Genomic DNA, 17,107 nt, shown 5'->3' with positions numbered 1-17,107 from the left:
TAGGACACAGTGGAAGAAGCTTATGATTTTATCTTCTCAGAGAGTGTGGGAGTAAGGAGTGGCAGAGGTCAAAAGAATAGGATAAGACTGAATAGACAGATGGAGAGTAGCAAAAGGACACCTTCTAGGAGCAGCAGTTATGATTTACAGGGGAGGGAAGCGATGGGTTGGGAAGCAGTGAAGAGGCAATATTAGTGATAGACACACTGCAAAGACTAACGATTGAACCTGTAATCTAGTTAGCTAAGGAAGGTGTGGCAAGGAGCTTGCTAGGTTTGGGTGTAGAAGTAGGTGAAAGAGGTAGGAAAGGAGATACGCACAGTCATACATATTGAGACAGAGGATGTGTAATAAAAAAACTGAGCAGATAGACGTGGGATAAAAAGAGGGTGAAATTTAATACTTCCTGCAATAACACAAGATTGGATCCTGAAGTTAAGACTTTAAGTTAGTTTCAGACTATAGCACAGAGGCAATGAGAGGGTTAGGATTGGGCCATCCGTGGGCTCAAATAGAAGCATACAGGTGTGCACAGTTACAGTTGTAGAAGATGAAGGGGGTCATAGGTAAGTTAGAGCTGACTCAGTTATAGTCAACTCAGCCTATATCCAGTGCCCAACAGGTCAGACCAGCAAGATACCAGACTCCGACTTTATGGGCTGAAACACAGGATTCCAAGTGATGTGAATCAATGAATTTATTCTATCCAAGGCCATCCACATGCCCTTAAAAACATTAAAAAAAAAAAAGCCAATTTCAGAGTACCTGGGTGGTTCAGTTGGTTGAGCGTTTAACTCTTGGTTTTGGCTCAGGTCACGATCTCAGGGTTTGTGGGATGGAGCCCCACGTCAGGCTCTGTGCTGACAGGACATGGAGCCTGCTTGGGATTCTCTGTCTCTCCATTGGCCCCTCTTGTCACTTGTGCTGTCTCTCAAAAATAAATAAAAAGCTAAAAAAGCCAATTTCACGTAAGAATGCTTTTGCTGAGTAGTAAAAGTAATTAATTGTGTTTAATTTATCTCTATATGTGTGTCTTTTTTCGTATTCTATTAACATAAATGAGAAGTGTTCCTAAAGTACCTCAGCAGCATATTGAAGCAGGAGGTTGACTCAGGAAGGGCACTTGTATCATTATTTAAACTACGAGCTAAAGTAGTGACCTCCTTTTCTGAAACGTCATTTTTGTTGAAACATGACTCACAAACTATCATTTTCACATCTGGGCATTTGGCAGGCATTTTCTTTAAAATAAACTTGTCACATCAGGGGTATCTGACATGATTTACTACTATGATAAAATTCAAGCTCTCAGGCAAAAATAAGAATGTTGGAAAACTTTATTACCATGAGTTTAACAGCTTCCTAAAACTTAAAGACTTTTTCCCACTTTCTATTATGGAAAATGTCATCAACAAAACTAAATAGCACACAGTAGAATAATGAACTCTGTTTTCCCAGTTTTTCCCCCTCTGTCACACTATTTTTATTTTACTGCACATAATTAAAAACATTTTTTTTTGTAATGTTTACCTTTGAGAGAGAGAGAGAGAGAGACCCAGAATGGGAAGCAGGCTCCAGGCTCTGAGCTGTCAGCACAGAGCTCAATGTGGGGCCCGAACTCACAAGCCACAAGATCTTGACCTGATCCGAAGTCAGACGTTCAGCTGACTGAGCTTCCTAGGCACCCCCAGACTGCACATAATTTAAAGTGTACAATTTGATGAGTTTTTAACGTACAGATACAACTGTGAAACCATTATCACCATCAAGATACTGAACATTTCCATCACCATCAGAAGTTTACTAGTGGCCTTTTGCAATCCATGGGGTAATATTAATGATTGTCCAATGTGGGTTTTGTTTTTTGATGTTGTATAATGAAGTGGGTCAAAATATGGAAGATCTGCATAACTCAATCAATATTTCTTAAATGACCAATATTTGTTACAAAGACATATGCATAGATAAAGGATCCATTGAAAATTCAAGATACCAGAAGATTTGACTATAAAGAGTAAGAGGAGTTCAGAAGTTTTAAGATTCCACATTGCAACTAAACTTCAAGAAACTGCAACTTGTTGAGTTTTGGTATAGTATCAAAGAGGAATATTCATGATTATCTGAAAAAGCTATTATTCTCCTCCCTTTTGAAAATTTGTATGTATGTGAGGCTGGATTTTTCTTAGGCTCCAAATGAAACCATATGTTGCAACAGACTGAATGCAGAATCAGACCTGAGGATAAAGCTGTCTTTGATTATGCCAGACATTAAGGAAAATTGCAGAAATGTAAATGAATGCTGTTCTTCTCACTGTAAAAACTTTTAATTAAAAATACAGTTGTTTTTCATAAAAAGACTCGTAATGATAATATTTAAGATATTTTGAGGGGCACCTGGGTGGCTCAGTTGGTTAAGCGTCTGACTTTGGCTCAGGTCATGATCTCATGGTTCGTGAGTTTGAGCCCCGCGTTGGGCTCTGTGCTGACAACTCAGAGCCTGGAGCCTGCTTGGGATTCTGTGTCTCCTCCTCTCTCTGCCCCTCCCCTGCTCATGCTCTGTCTCTCTCTGTCTCTCAATAGTAAATAAACATTTAACAAAATTTTTAAAAAAGATATTTTGAAATAAAAAATTTTCAAAAAATTCTGTTTTAATTTCAAATACAGTAAATATTGATAAATAATCACCCACATGAGCAAAAGCTCTTTGAGTGGGAAGGAAGATGGGGAGATTGTCAGTAATTTTTAAGAGTGTAAAGTGGTCCTGAAGCCAATACGTTTAAGAATTGCTGCTTCAGTTCATGGTCCGAGAAAACCATGAAAAAACTTAAGCCTCAGACAACTCTCCAACCTTAACTTTGATCAATATTTCCAACCTTTTCTTCCAACAAATTAATTTGGATGGCTACCTAGCTATCGAATCTTTTCCTCCATTCCTTTTTAATTTCCATTTAAGCATTCTGTGATAAAAATGTATCAAGAACGAAAATATCCCAGAGTGCCAGTACCGTGTCTATATGCATGCCTCATTTAAAAATCATTCTTATGTGATGCTGACACTGTATAATATAGAATGTCCATTTTGCTGTGGGCAGCCCAAAAAGTTTGTCTTGTTTTCTTTTGCACAGGCTGACAGGGAAGATGATTTAGAAAATTTCATCTCTACTCAGACCAATTAAGATGAATGTATTTCGAGTATGTTAGGAGAGGGAGAAGTGAAAAGACAGTTTATCATCTGAGGAGACTGTGCATTTTTTCCACTTGAAAACTTAGCAGTTGGAAATTTTCTCTGTTGAAAATTATCAAGTAAATTAATAAGAGCTGAGTACAGAGTATTTAATCATTTGATTTCTGACACAGAAATGAGTGACCGTATAATTTATCATTTAAATGTTCCCTTGTAAGTGTACTAGGCTGGGATAAAAAAAGAAAGCCAAGACTGTCCAGATTTAACTGGAACTGAGTCATTCTGCCTAGAAAGCAGAATGCTCCTGAAAAAGCAGAACCTTTAACATAGTAAAATTTCTCAAATGCCCATGTTATTCCTTTTTGTAATCTAATTGTCCTCTTCTTAAATATTTCTTTGATGAAACATGTCTTCTAAAAAGAAAGCATTTGAAATTTTATGGTTATGGTTATATGCCCTTAGTAAAAATGAAAAGCAACTGATCATTAGAACGCTCGGCTTATTTCCTTACATTTGCTTGAGTTAGAGGAAGACAGGGATTAAGTAACTGAAAAAAAAATGAATCTTTGTGATGGCTCACTGTATTTTAACTGATTTATCAGCTATTAATCTGGATGCTAACACAAAGTGGCAGCTGTGGCTCAGGCTATTTTGAAAATGAAACCATCTGTTGGCCTGGTTTCAAACCTTATGATTTATATCAGATGCCGTAGGAACCCTGCGTATTAAAGGAGCAGTGCTCTGTGGTAAATGTAACGATCTGACAAATTAAACATTAATGCTAGAATGATACAAGAGTAACTTATGTTGTTTTATGATTTATTTGTAGAGCCTTTGATTTTAAGTGTATTTTAGCAAATATGAAAGTAAATATTGAATTTCAAATAAAAAGAAAAAAGCTACATGAATGATATTGGGGTGCAGAGTCTGTGATCAAAGATATTAAGATGTGTAGTAAACTAGTGTTAGGAGACCTTTCCAGTTGCCGAAAGTTATGGCTAACTAGCCCATCGCATTGCCTAATTGCCTCTGAATACTCTTTTTCATCACATTAATTAACGCTCTAAAGGTGCCTAGCATAGTGCCTGACATATAATGTAAAAATGTTAGTTATTGATATTAATAGCCATACTAGTCATATTAGAATACTTACGGTAACAGTGTTCTTACTGTTCTAACATCAGAACATCCATTTCAGGTTATTATAGATTTGCATTATTCTTAATGCTTTCCTTAAATTGGCCTGTGATTAACATCGGTGCATTTAAAAAATAAAAATGCATAGATATATATCAGGTGTTTTAACTTATGTATTTGTGTAATATTTTATATTGCATATATACGTATATATAATTTATATATATATAAGTACAATGCGAGGATAAAAACTTCACTGTGTTTTTTCCTGGCTCTGGGAAACACAACAAAGTTGTCGGTCTATCTTCTTTAATGTCACGTTGTTAAAAAAAAAAAAAAAGCAATTTGATAATGTGATGCAATCACAGGAGACAAATATGTAAAACTCATGAAGTTCATGCCCCTTTCAGCGAAGCACTAAGGAATTCCAGAGGATGCAGAATAGTGGAGAGGCCGAGTATGTGCTATGCGGTGGCTGACCCAGGAGTTCTGAGAGGCAGGCAGACCTTGTTGTAATGGCCACTGCTACTTCCCAGCGAGGCAACCTTGCATGCATTACTTACTGACCCTAAACCCATCTATAACATGGGGTTAATAATGATGGTTGCCTCATGAGGATGTTGTGAGGACTGAATGAGATAATGCGTGAAAGGCACTTAGCATCGTGCCTGACGCATACTCAGTGCTCACTCACTTGTGCCCATCATTATTGCTGTGTTTATCACAAAGTATGTGTACAATTCTTAAACCCAGGACAGAGAAGGAAGAGTTAGTATAAGGGGAAAAAGGGGGCACCTGGGTGGCGCAGTCGGTTAAGCATCCGACTTCAGCCAGGTCACGATCTCGTGGTCCGTGGGTTCGAGCCCCGCGTCGGGCTCTGGGCTGATGGCTCGGAGCCTGGAGCCTGTTTCCGATTCTGTGTCTCCCTCTCTCTCTACCCCTCCCCCGTTCATGCTCTGTCTGTCTCTGTCCCAAAAATAAATAAACGTTGAAAAAAAAAAGGGGGGGGGAAAGTAATTTTCTTTCTTTTTTCTTTTTAAATTTTTCTTGGATGTTTATTTTGGGGAGAGAGACAGAGCAGGAGTGGGGGAGGGGCAGAGAGCGAGGGAGACACAGAATCCGAAGGAGGCTCCAGGCTCTGAGCCGTCAGCACAGAGCCCGATGTGGGGCTCGAACCCACAAACTGCGAGTGAATCGTGACCCGAGTTGAAGTTGGATGCTTCACCAACTGAGCCACACGGGCACCCCAAAAGTCATTTTCTTTTTAATCTTTACTGGGAATATACTATTTTAGGAATTAGGAACAACTGTGGACTCTAAAAGATTGATTGTTAAACACTAGGACAAATGTGTTAAGGGATTTGTTAAATGTCTTTACTGACCATCTTTTAAGGGGGAAGAGAGAGTACCATTTGTGGATCATATAACCCGGAGGCCTGAGGGACTTCATGAAGTTTCTTCCATCGTTACAATTCACAAATTCTTTGTTTTGTGTTAAGCTGTTGTACTTTAGTTTTTGCCAGAGCTACATTTTGATGTCATTGTATCTGGTTAATTGAAAGACAATAATATTCTCATTGTCCAGCTCTGCCTGAAAATCCAGTTCCACCATAGTCTTCTTCTGTTTTAGATTCACTCTTAAAATAGGAATCGGAATAGGGACCATGACCCTAGTGAGTAAATGGCCCGTGGCTGCCACACTACTGTTACAGTGATATTGGGACTCAGCTGTTTGGCCTGAGCTATCCGGCTTACCTCCCTCGGGGCATTTGAAGAGCTGCTAGCTGTGCATATAAACACATTTTGTTGTATTTTACTTGTGCAATTTGTTGAACAGATAGCTATGGAACCTACTAAGTGCCAAGAATTATGTTGTGTATTAAATATCAAAGGTGGGCCAACACAGCCTCTGCTCTGAGCCAAGTCATGCAAACAATTACAATTTAAAGTGATAACGACTGCCTGAAGTTAATGGGAAGCCACCGAGTGTACTCGTAATTCAGCCTGGGATTGTCGGGGAAGGCTGCACAGAAGAGGGCAGGTCTGAGCTGCAGCGAGAGCATGTGGGAAGGACAAGTGAAAGGGAGGGTGTTTTCCAGGCTGAGTAACTTCCTGAGGAGGGTTAGTAATGCATTCTGCACGTGAATTCCCTACCCTTCAGATCTTATCTTAATTCAGATCTTATTTTGTAGGGGATGGGAGCCTTCAAAAATTTGGAGTTCAGAGTAACATGCTCAGATTTGTGCTTTAGAAAGTCCAGTCTACCAGTAGCATAAAAGCTCGATATGACAGAACAGGAGACTCAATCAGCAAGATGATTAGGAGACTAGGGTGGTAGCCTAGGAAGGTCCTAACGATCGTCTGCAGTGAGCAGATTTGCAGCAGAGACAGAGAAGGAGGGGTTCATTGTAGATCTAGGCAGGCGGGAGAATCACTCTTTTCAGGTTTACAGCAGATCATCGTAGGGGATGGGTCTAGGATGGCTCTCAGATTTGGGGTTTGACAGCTGGGTTGACGGCAGTGCCCTACACCAATGTAGGGGATAAAAGACAAACAGATTTTGGTGACAAGAAGATGAGTTTGATTTTAGACATATTAAAACACCTGTGGCCCAGTCAAGGGACACATCCCAGAGGGAGGTCTGGGACACAGAGGACGATCTATCCAAGAGATCGATTTGGGATTCAGTGGCATTAAGTTGGCAGTTAAAGCTGTGGGTATGAATGAAGTAGCTGGGGGTTACCTGGGAAACCTGGGACTTCAGACTAGTTTTGTAGCTAGTTACCTGAGATAACTATTGTAGAGGAAGGAAGGAGATCTAAAATCAAGAACTAAAATAAAAGGTGGTAGAAATTGGTTAAACAAATATGACAGATCTGTTTATTGTTTCTTCTTGGTCTATAGGGTCTGGACAGCAATGGCATAAAGATGCCCCTTCACTATGCAAATTTGCTTCTCTTTTTTTTAATTTTTAAAAAAACATGTTTTAAAGTCTACTTATTTTTAGAGAGAGAGAGAGAGAGGGAGAGAGAGCAAGTGGGGAAGGGGCAGAGAGAGGGAAGGAGAGAGGGAGAATCCCAAGCAGGCTCTGCATCACCAGTGCAGAACCTGATTCAGGGCTCAAACTCAAGAACAGTGAGATCATGACTGAGCCAAAGTCAGACACTTAACTGAGCCACCCAGGCGCCCCTCAAGTTTGCTTCTTTTACAGAGAAACTTGTTCTGGTAAAAACAGGGATCATGAGGGTTAAAGAAACTGAGTATACTCATTTCTCTTTATGAAGATTAAATTCTGGCTTTTTTTTTCATTAACCCATAAAGATCCTTTACTATTTTATATGACTTGAAAATATTTTATATGAAATTCCTAGAAGACATAACAGTGGCTGAGAGAACAACATTTTGTCAATTCATTCATTGTGGTTCTATTTGATCTTCTACTGATGAGGATATTCAAGTGAATATTTTGTCTTGCTTCTGATTATGAGTAAAGGAAACTGAATTTGATAATCATAACTTTTGTATTTCATACCAGGGATTCATAGCTGCCAAAAATATTTTCATTGCTGACAGCTCTGATCAAAGCAAAAGCTTTTATTTAAGAAGTCAATCTTAGCACAATAAGGTTTAGGAGAAAGTTAATATTTTTGATACTTGTTCTCCAACTATGCATTCAGCAAGAATTCAGTATGTAAGTGTGGCATATATTCATCCATATATGATCTTTTTATTTATTTACTTTTGAAGAAGAGAGAGCACATGAGCAGGGGAGGGGTAGAGAGAGAGAGAGAGAGAGAGGGAGACACAGAATCTGAAGCAGGCTCCAGGCTCTGAGCTGTCAGCACAGAGCCCGACACGGGGCTTGAACTCACGAACTGTGAGATCATGACCTGAGCCAAAGTCGGGTGCTTAACCGACTGAGCCACCCAGGCTCCCCCATTTTTGTTTTTTTGCTTGTTTGTTTTGTGTTTTTGGGGGGGTATATATTTTACTAGCATGGCACTCTTTTTCAATGATTTACTTTTTAGGGCTTTTTCCTATTTTTGCTAGGCAAAATTATTTATCAACCCTTTCAATAACTTTAGTAATTATTGGGGTGCCTGGGGTAAGCATCCCTCTTTGGCTCAGGTCATGATCTCAGGGTTCCTGAGATCGAGCCCCACATCAGGCTCTGTACTGACAGCTTGGAGCCTGGAGCCTGCTTCAGATTCTGTGTCTCCCTCTCTTTCTGTTCCTCCCCACTCACACTCTGTCTCTCTCTCTCTCAAAAATAAATACGGATTAAAAAATTTTTTTAGTAACTTTACTAATTATAATTGACCAATAGCAGACACTAGTGCTTTGCCTGTTATTGGTCCATTTTCTTCCCCTTCTTCCCTGTTGGCAGAGCCCCACTTTCCCTGGATGGTGGTGAACTTCAGAGCACATGGGCCTGGCTTTAGTCCTGCTGATGACTGGGTCCATTCTTCTTGCCAGTGATTAGTTTAGGAAGTGGCCTGTGACCCAATTCTGATCTGTGAGGGGAAGTCTACTTGAGACCTCAGAGAATAGTTTTGCTTGTCTGTTTGTTTGTTTGCTGAGACCTAGAGATTCTAAGGGAAGAGAACGTCATTTTTGTATCGGGAATTGTTGGCTATACATGTGATGTCAGGACTTAGCAGCCACCTTAACCATGGGGACACTAGATGGCTACAAGCATGTGTACTGTGTATGGAAGACTGGAAAAGTGACTCTTGATGCTCTTGTTAAATTGCTGAATTACCAACCCTAAGGCAACTCCATCTCTGATTCTAGGAGATAATGAGTTTCTTTACTTTTTAACCATTTGAATCAAGAGGTTTTTGTTACTTGCAGCTGAATGCATTCAATACATATTGGATATGAAATAAGAGATGTATTAACGGAAAATGTTGGGGTTCAGGATTGAACGGTCAAGAAAGAATTCTTGAGACATTTTTGGTGCAAAAGGTGTTTTTTTTTTTAAATTTTTATTTATTTTTGAGAGAGAGAGAGAGAGAGTACACGGGTGTATGCATGTGCAACAGGGGAGGGACAGAGAAAGAGAGAGGGAATGAGAGAATCCCAAGCAGGCTGCATCCTGTCAGCACAGAGCCAGATGTGAGGTTCCATCTCACAAACCATGAGATAATGACCTGAGCCAAAATCAGGAGTCAGACGCTTAACCAAGACTGAGCCATCCAGGGGTCCCCCAAAAGGTGGTTTTATTAAAGCACGGGGACAGGATCCATGGGCAGAAAGATCTGCACTGGGATTGTAAGGCGCTATTGATTATATACTTTTTAGTTGTGAGGGGCAGAGATAAAGGAAGTTTCCAAAAGGATGTTAAAGAAGACTTACAGGTTCCTGGAGGCCTGGCTAAAGTCAAGCTAAGGTTGCTTTTTGCCTGTAGCAAAGCATTAACATTAAGGCAGTTGTGAGTTCCTTGAGGACTGTTGCTCTGCCTGTTTCAAGTACTTGTCAGTGGGCTGCAAGGTGTGAGGACATTTAATATTATCTACATTTCTTTTGCTTTTGTTGTCCACATCATCAATATTTTAGTTTTATGGGTACTTAAACTTTTTTTTTTTTAAGTTTTTAATTTATTTATTTAAGCATCCAACATGGGGCTTGAACTCAAGACCCCAGGGTTGAGAGTTGCTTGCTCTTTCAACTTAGCCAGCCAGGGGCCCCAATTTTATGGGTACTTAAACAACAGTTATCAAATGCTGTTAGAAGTGTCTAAAAACAGAGTGAATACTGACATAGTGTATCAGATGAATGTTACCCTGGGCCACGGTAGATCATGACAGATCCCGAGACCTGCCAAAACCAATCTTGATTTAACTGCCTTTCATCTAGTAGAAGTGGATTTTCTTTTTATTATTTTGTGGATTTACTTTCATTCTTCCCTATCGATTTCACTGCTATTACAGAAAAAAAAAACTTTAATAACAATGCATTGAGTTATGAAAGCACCTTTTATTTGAAGTCTTCAAATCCTTTATATAACAGGGAATGTAACTGCTCAAGGTCAACCGGGGGAGCACGTTCAGAGCTAAATACAGACTGAGGATATTCCATAGAAAGGATATGTAGCACCTGTGAAAAAAAACCCAGTAAATTAGAAACTAAAACCAAATTTTTGTTTACATTGTTAAATTGCAAATAAAATCTATTCATTTGGGTCCTCTTGGCTTTTTTAAAATACATTTTTTCTTGCTGTGAAGGGTGTTGCTTTCTCTCCGAAAGCCTCAGGGCATTAAAGTATTAAAAGCAGTTGAATAAGAAATCAGATAATACAAATACTGGCCAGCAGATTAAATGTATTCTTTGCTTTTCCTTTTTTTTCTTTTTGTTTAAAAAACAAGTTTTGACATCCAATCATTGAACTTGTCCTTGAGTTAAGTAACTCATGTCAGTTTTTGTGAGTTTGTTGTTAATGCCTGAAAAGAAGGACAGACTGTAAAAGCCGGACTGGACAGCAGCTAACCAGAATAGATGACCTGTTACCGGCCTTCGTTCTTACTGCATTTCCTTAATAAAACTGTCCAGTGGGATTTACCACAATGCAAATGCCCCCCCCTGCTCCCTCTGGCTCATGTGTACAGATTTCTGCCTCCTACTCTATTTGGCCTGGCCGTGGCCTTCTCTCTCACTTATTTTGGTTGTACCCCTTGTTTCAAAAGTTAACTTCACCTCAAGAGCCAATGTGATTATCATATTAGCCATACTAAGTGTTTAATAAATAGTGGCTGGAATCAAATTGAATTGAGCACATGAGCAGGGGAGGGGCAGCAAGAGAGGGAGACACAGAATCCAAAAGCAGGCTCCAGGCTCTGAGCTGTCAGCACAGAGCCCCACGTGGGGCTCAATCCCACGAACCGTGAGATCGTGACCTGAGTGGAAGTCGGATGCTTAACTGACTGAGCCATCCAGGCACCCCAACCCAATTTATTTCTTACCAGTTAAGGGAAGGGCCTCAACTACATACATTGATTAAAGTTAGAAAAGTACAGCATAATAAGCATGGAGGAGGCATGTGAAAATCAGCACTAAATCGGCCCGCAGCAGCCGAGATTTGACCATGATTCTTCCGGATTGGTAAAGGAGAAGGACTTCTTCTCTAACTCTAGTTATCTGCTTGCCTCCCCCCCTTTCCTAAGTGCACATACGCTGTATATGGTACATTATGTTTTTCTGCTTGTGTTTTAAAAAAGCATATTTTCTCTTCAATTACATACTGAAATTCTATAGCATATGGCAATTGCAAATTCAACTACCTATAACTTTCAGTTTTAGAGAAAAACAACTAAAACACTGGAAAGAGAAAGAAAAAGTCTTTGTTGAAAATAGGACTAACGGGGCGCCTGGGTGGCGCGGTCGGTTAAGCGCCCGACTTCAGCCAGGTCACGATCTCGCGGTCCGTGAGTTCGAGCCCCGCGTCGGGCTCTGGGCTGATGGCTTAGAGCCTGGAGCCTGTTTCCAATTCTGTGTCTCCCTCTCTCTCTGCCCCTCCCCCGTTCATGCTCTGTCTCTCTCTGTCCCAAAAATAAAATAAACGTTGAAAAAAAAAAAAAGAAAATAGGACTAACATGGGAGTAATGGTAAAAATATATTCTTGGCTCCCAAATTTCACAGTTAGATCAAGATTCTTTTGTCTGCTAATTAAAGACAGGACTTTACCAGTGAGATTAACAAGTAATCCTTAAAGTTTTTCAGTTATAACTTTTTCAGCCTCTCTTCCGTGTAGACAGACATTCGTCAGAACCACTTTCAAAGATCAGTATTTAATCATGTAGCTTTGGAACCTTGCCCTTTGGTCACAAAATGGCTGCAAGGATGTCGCAGTGGCTAAAGAGTAGAGGAATATCTGTTGGGTCTGGGTGACATATGCTTTGTGGATTGATTCTTGAGAATTGAGATTTGGTTTTCCAGGAACATAGAAAAACAGAATACAATATTGAATATGTCCATCCAACCTTTGTAAGGCCCAGATTAATAGTTTTTATCTTTTGGCACCCTGGTATCAACATAAAAAACTGGAATATGTTCCAAAAGATCCCAATTTTTATGAGTTGTGTTTTCATGAATCGTCAAGCATTTCTTGAACTTACGTACATTTTTGCTGAAACTGTGACATTTCTTGGCATTAACAGTTTCCATAAGTGTGCCACCTGCTGTGTAATGAAATCTTCCTGAAGTGTTTCTTTGTGCCTAAAGGAATGTCTCCTAACGCTTGGTTCCAGAGTTTGGAGGAATGAAGCATTCCCCCCTACCCCCAACCTTTACACTTCACAATTTAATGCCCTCTTTCTCTTTTCTCTTTGCAATAAAGGAATATATGCTTTTTTCTTTTCTTTCTCATGTGTTTCTGTAAGTTGTCAAACTCAGCTTTCCTTTAACTAATGAATTGGAGGTTTCAAAAGAGGTGGGATCTGTAAAGTTTTATAGATTCAGAATCTTATAGTGAGATTTGTTCGAGTCCAACTTTTATATAGCGAGGTTGCACAGAAATCCAATATACATGTTTTCCAATGGAAAATAATGCCAACCAGTGATACAGAGAATAGAGCTGGTCACAGTTAAGAATTATCTTTTCACATTAGAGACAATATTGTCAGAGCTTATATTTCACAGCACGTGGCGAAGAGGCGGCTGCCACCCCTCATCCTGTTTCGTTTCCTCCCTACTGGTTTAGTGGTTAGAACAAGAATCCAAACAACTATAGCAGGCAGAGAACTGTCCTAACCATGATTTGTTCAAGCCAGGCCTGTGAGCAAAGGTTATAGCTTTAAAGTTAGGAACATGACACCATATCAGATATTTTTTTCTCCTTGAGGCTAATTTCTTTTTGTAGATCTCTCTGTATTACTGAAAAGAGTCTGTTAGCCCTCTAATAGAACGCCGTTAATATTCTCAGGGATTACTCGTGACTGGTATAAGTTGCTATTTTTCCTGGAAGGTGAGTGCTTTCAGGGGCCATTCTGGTATCTCTGCGCTCTGGATAGATCATCTCTTCACAGTGTGACAGGCAGTAGAACTAGGCTTCAGCTCCAATAAGCGATCTGCCTTAGAAGAAGATTGTATTACTCTTGCCCCATTAATAGAGGGATTTCCTGACAAGACATGAGAAACCAAGACATTTAAACATACTACCACTGAGCTTGGCTAAATAGCTATTTTGCTGCACATTATTCTGAAATTGTAGTGAGCTGCCTCGTAAGGTATATACCTGATAACCACACACAAATTGCGCTTAATGATACAGAGTTCTGGGGAGAGCTGCTCAGGGTCTGTGTAGCCAGACACGTTGAGTTCAGATCCCATTATGGTCCCATATTCTCTAAGAGATTTTGGCCTAGTTATTTTTCTGAGCTCAGCTTTTCCATCTGTAAAAAGGGGATAGTAATACTCCCTACTTCACAGGACTGTGGAAGGGATGAAATGAATGGGTAAATGTAAAACACTTAGCATGGGCCTGGCATATAGCGAGTGTCCAGGATATCTTAGTGTTTGTTCTTGTTCAGCCTACTACGCGGTTGTTTTTGTGACACAGGGAAGGGCGAGGAGGGGCTTATATCTTCTACAATTCAAGTCAGTTACATACTGTTGTATTCCCAAACAATTGGGTAGGTGATGGCTACTCTCTGGGTCCTTCTGTATGGTAGCTATTCACATTTGAGGAGGGGCATATGATGGTGGGGAAGAAAGTCAGCTTTTTCACCAGTATTCCTAACATATGTATGGTTGTGTTTCAAACAAATGAACAAACAAACATCTGAACACATGAATGTGTCCATGATTTCGAGTTGAAAATTTGAGTATATGGAAACTCTTTGGAAATCTATAGTAGTGAAATTAGATTTAATTGTATAATTAACGAATCATATTTATTATAAAAAAACAGCAAAGAATGCAATATGAAGACCATTCCTGGAAATCCTGGGCTAAGAGTAGCCTTAGCCTATGGTATGAAACTAGAGCTTTTCAGAATGGAGAGACACCTTAGTGATAGGAAACCAGACTCCATCTGCTCTGTGAGTTTAAATGTGCTAATTATTTACACAATTAAAACCAATTTTAAAAATTTCTGTCTTGGATTTTTCAATTGTTTTCTAGGCTTTTATTATGGTTGATTCACTCTTAATGCTTATGAAAAAAATCTCTAATATATATATTTCCCCCTGAGATTGCAGAATATTCTGAGGTAAATACTGTTACTTAGGTAATGACACACTTTATATATTTTATTCTTTTTTTAAATTTGTTGTTAATGTTTTAATTATTATTATTATTTTTTTTTTTCGAGAGAGCGAGCGAGCAGTGGGCAGAGGAAGGGCAGAGGGAGAGGGAGACACAGAATCTGAAGCAGGCTCCGGGCTCTGAGCTGTCAGCACAGAGCCCGATGCGGGGCTCGAACCCACGGAGTGAGAGATCATGACCTGAGCTGAAGTCGGACCCTTAACCAACTGACCCACCCAGGCGCCCCTATTTATTCTTATTGCATGTTGTTAGAAGTAGTACCAATAGGAATGGATTAATAAAGTAGAGTCAGTGTGGGGTTCATCACAGAGTATTCTCCCCTGAATGCTGCATTTGAGTGAGGGGGCTTTTTGGTTGGAGTCCACATATGTAAGCAGTAACTTAAGATGGCAGCCAGCAGGGCAGGAAATTGGAAGAGGTGGAGGAGAGACTGCAGGCTGGTGCTAGAAAGACTGAGGTGCAAATAGATATAGTACCCTATCTGTTCTCTGCTTCTTCCCTTCCTCCCATGCACTTAACTACAAATGAAAACTTTATAATAAACTTACCTGATTTGCAGATCTCACAGAGGAAGATATCCAAAACTCTGACAACAGGTCAGAATTTCATCACTGTTCATACCTGACAGACCTGGGATTCAAAGCTCTGGCTTTCTACTTCTAAAGGTTTTATGGCTACAGCAACGTTGGTGATTAGGGAATGCCAGGACTCACTCATTTTTTTCAATGAAGAGTGTTCACTACAGATCTTTCTTTAATGCACAAAGTAGTATTTCACATGAAAAATTGACAGGTTTTATTTTTCCAAACTGTGCACTCTTTTTGTTTGGAGGAGTGTGAAAGCAGATATCCTGCATTCAGAGACATGGGGGGTTTTCATGATCATCCCGAGCCCTCTCTTTCCACCTCCTGGTAAATGGGTGTATGTGCCTTGCCAGGAAGTAGAGCAGGAAAGCAGGGATTTGCATGGTATTTCTGGCACTAAGAACAGCCTTTTATTCCTGTAGTGTCATACAGTAAGGCTGTTCCCTACTAGAGGGAAAAGATTTGGAGCTGTTACTTGAAATCGGTTATCTCATGTCATGAAGTTCAAAACTAGTCGTGCTGTCCCCGAATTTGCGTACCCACCTCGTGATCTTTTTCTCAGTGATGCTTCTAGGTTTGGGGAATTTTCTGGGCTATTGAATATTTGATGCTCTGATTTCAAAACTCATAATGTTGATTTCCTGCCTTAATAGAAAAACAAAGCTGTATTTCAGAAGGCAGATGTTTAAAAGATAACGCTGTCAAGTGCAGGCAACCATTGGTATCTTCTTTTACCCCCATTTTCCCTGTCATTTCTCCAGTTTGTGCAGTTTGTGGGGTAGTTAGTGGTACTTCATTCAAGTTGGGTTTTCAGTGTTGTGCAACGTCAGGTTCCTTATTCATAAAACAAAGAAACAAAAATCTCCTGGGGATAAAAGAAAGCTCTTCCTCCTTAAATAGCAGACAGAAAGTGAAGGGATTGGGTTGGTGTTGTTTTTTTTTGTTTTTGTTTTTTTTTTTTGTCTTTGCATTTCTCTGTGTAATTACTCTGTCTGCAGGAGAGAGGACGACTCGGCGTGGTTTGTCCTTGATTATCTTTCTTAAAGACACGGTTACGCAGACAGTGCTGGCGGCTCTCATCTAAGGCTGGGCAGCTGGGAGCTCTCAGTTGTGTGAGAATCGGGGGAGCATATGGCCCCTTGGTTCACCGAACGCGGGTCCCAGTCCCGGAGCAGCCGCCTCTGGCTGGGGACCGGGAGGTGGAGCCTGCCTGCTCACCGCCGCAGCGACTTGCCTTCTGCTTTCTCTCTGCCGGCTGTGCATTGGCTCTCCGTGCCACGCGTGCCGTTCCTCGGAGTGGAATAGGCAGGGCGTGCTCGCAGACCGCGGTCCAAACTGCAGTTTCTATTTGGGGTGCCCAGGGAGAAGAGCACCGGGAAGGAAAGACAGCACCAGTGCCATGGGTCAGCTTTGCTGCTTCCCTTTCTCAAGAGAGGAGGCAAAAATCAGTAAGTGTGGTGACTGTGCCTTGCAGAATCCCGAGTGCCTGTTTTGTGGGGTTGTCTTCTAGTGGTAGTTTGGGTTTTGTTTTTTGTTTTTTGTTTTTTGTTTTTTCTTATGGGAAAGGTAACAGAATAACTGTGGTTTTTCAAGTGCGTTTCTGAAAAGGGTGGGTAGGTATGTAGTTGATAATTAACTGACAAAAGTACATTTACAAATGGCTACGTTAGAAATACAAAATAGTGAAAACTCCTTCTTTATTTTCGGCGGTTCGATGAATCCCACAGCTCATTCTCATCACACTATCTAGAGTCAGAGTTGAGTTTTGACTTTCTTTAAATCACTGCCTTGTGATTTGATATATTTGTATGAGCCAGACTTCATTTTTCTTATCTGAAATTGGGATATTTTGGGAGCAGTGCTCGATAACAGCAGACAGAGAAGTAAAGCTGGGTCTAAAATGACGTATATTACACATTTGCAGCTATTTTCCCGTGTC

The 17,107-nt window shown here is 40.3% G+C and overlaps 1 protein-coding gene across 8 annotated transcripts in view; it reads left to right on the top strand.

The window, feature by feature from the left end:
• Positions 1–17,107, top strand: part of AKAP7 (A-kinase anchoring protein 7) — a 150,379-nt gene that overhangs the window by 92,345 nt on the left and 40,927 nt on the right. Inside the window, exon 1 of one of the 8 annotated variants that reach the window (XM_015072658.3) lies at positions 14,801–16,616. The exons of 5 other annotated variants lie outside the window; for them this stretch is intronic. In XM_015072658.3, coding sequence (XP_014928144.1) covers positions 16,568–16,616 — 49 coding nt within the window. In that variant the 5' untranslated portion in view covers positions 14,801–16,567. Of the gene's footprint in view, positions 1–14,800; positions 16,617–17,107 lie in introns of those variants that run through there. 2 more of the 8 variants (XM_015072667.3, XM_053222243.1) reach the window with 2 other exon arrangements.

This window comes from Acinonyx jubatus, chromosome B2 (assembly GCF_027475565.1).
Source record: "Acinonyx jubatus isolate Ajub_Pintada_27869175 chromosome B2, VMU_Ajub_asm_v1.0, whole genome shotgun sequence".
Lineage (NCBI taxonomy): Eukaryota > Metazoa > Chordata > Mammalia > Carnivora > Felidae > Acinonyx > Acinonyx jubatus.
Note: the sequence above shows the minus strand (reverse complement) of the source record. Positions and strands in the feature narration are given on the sequence as shown.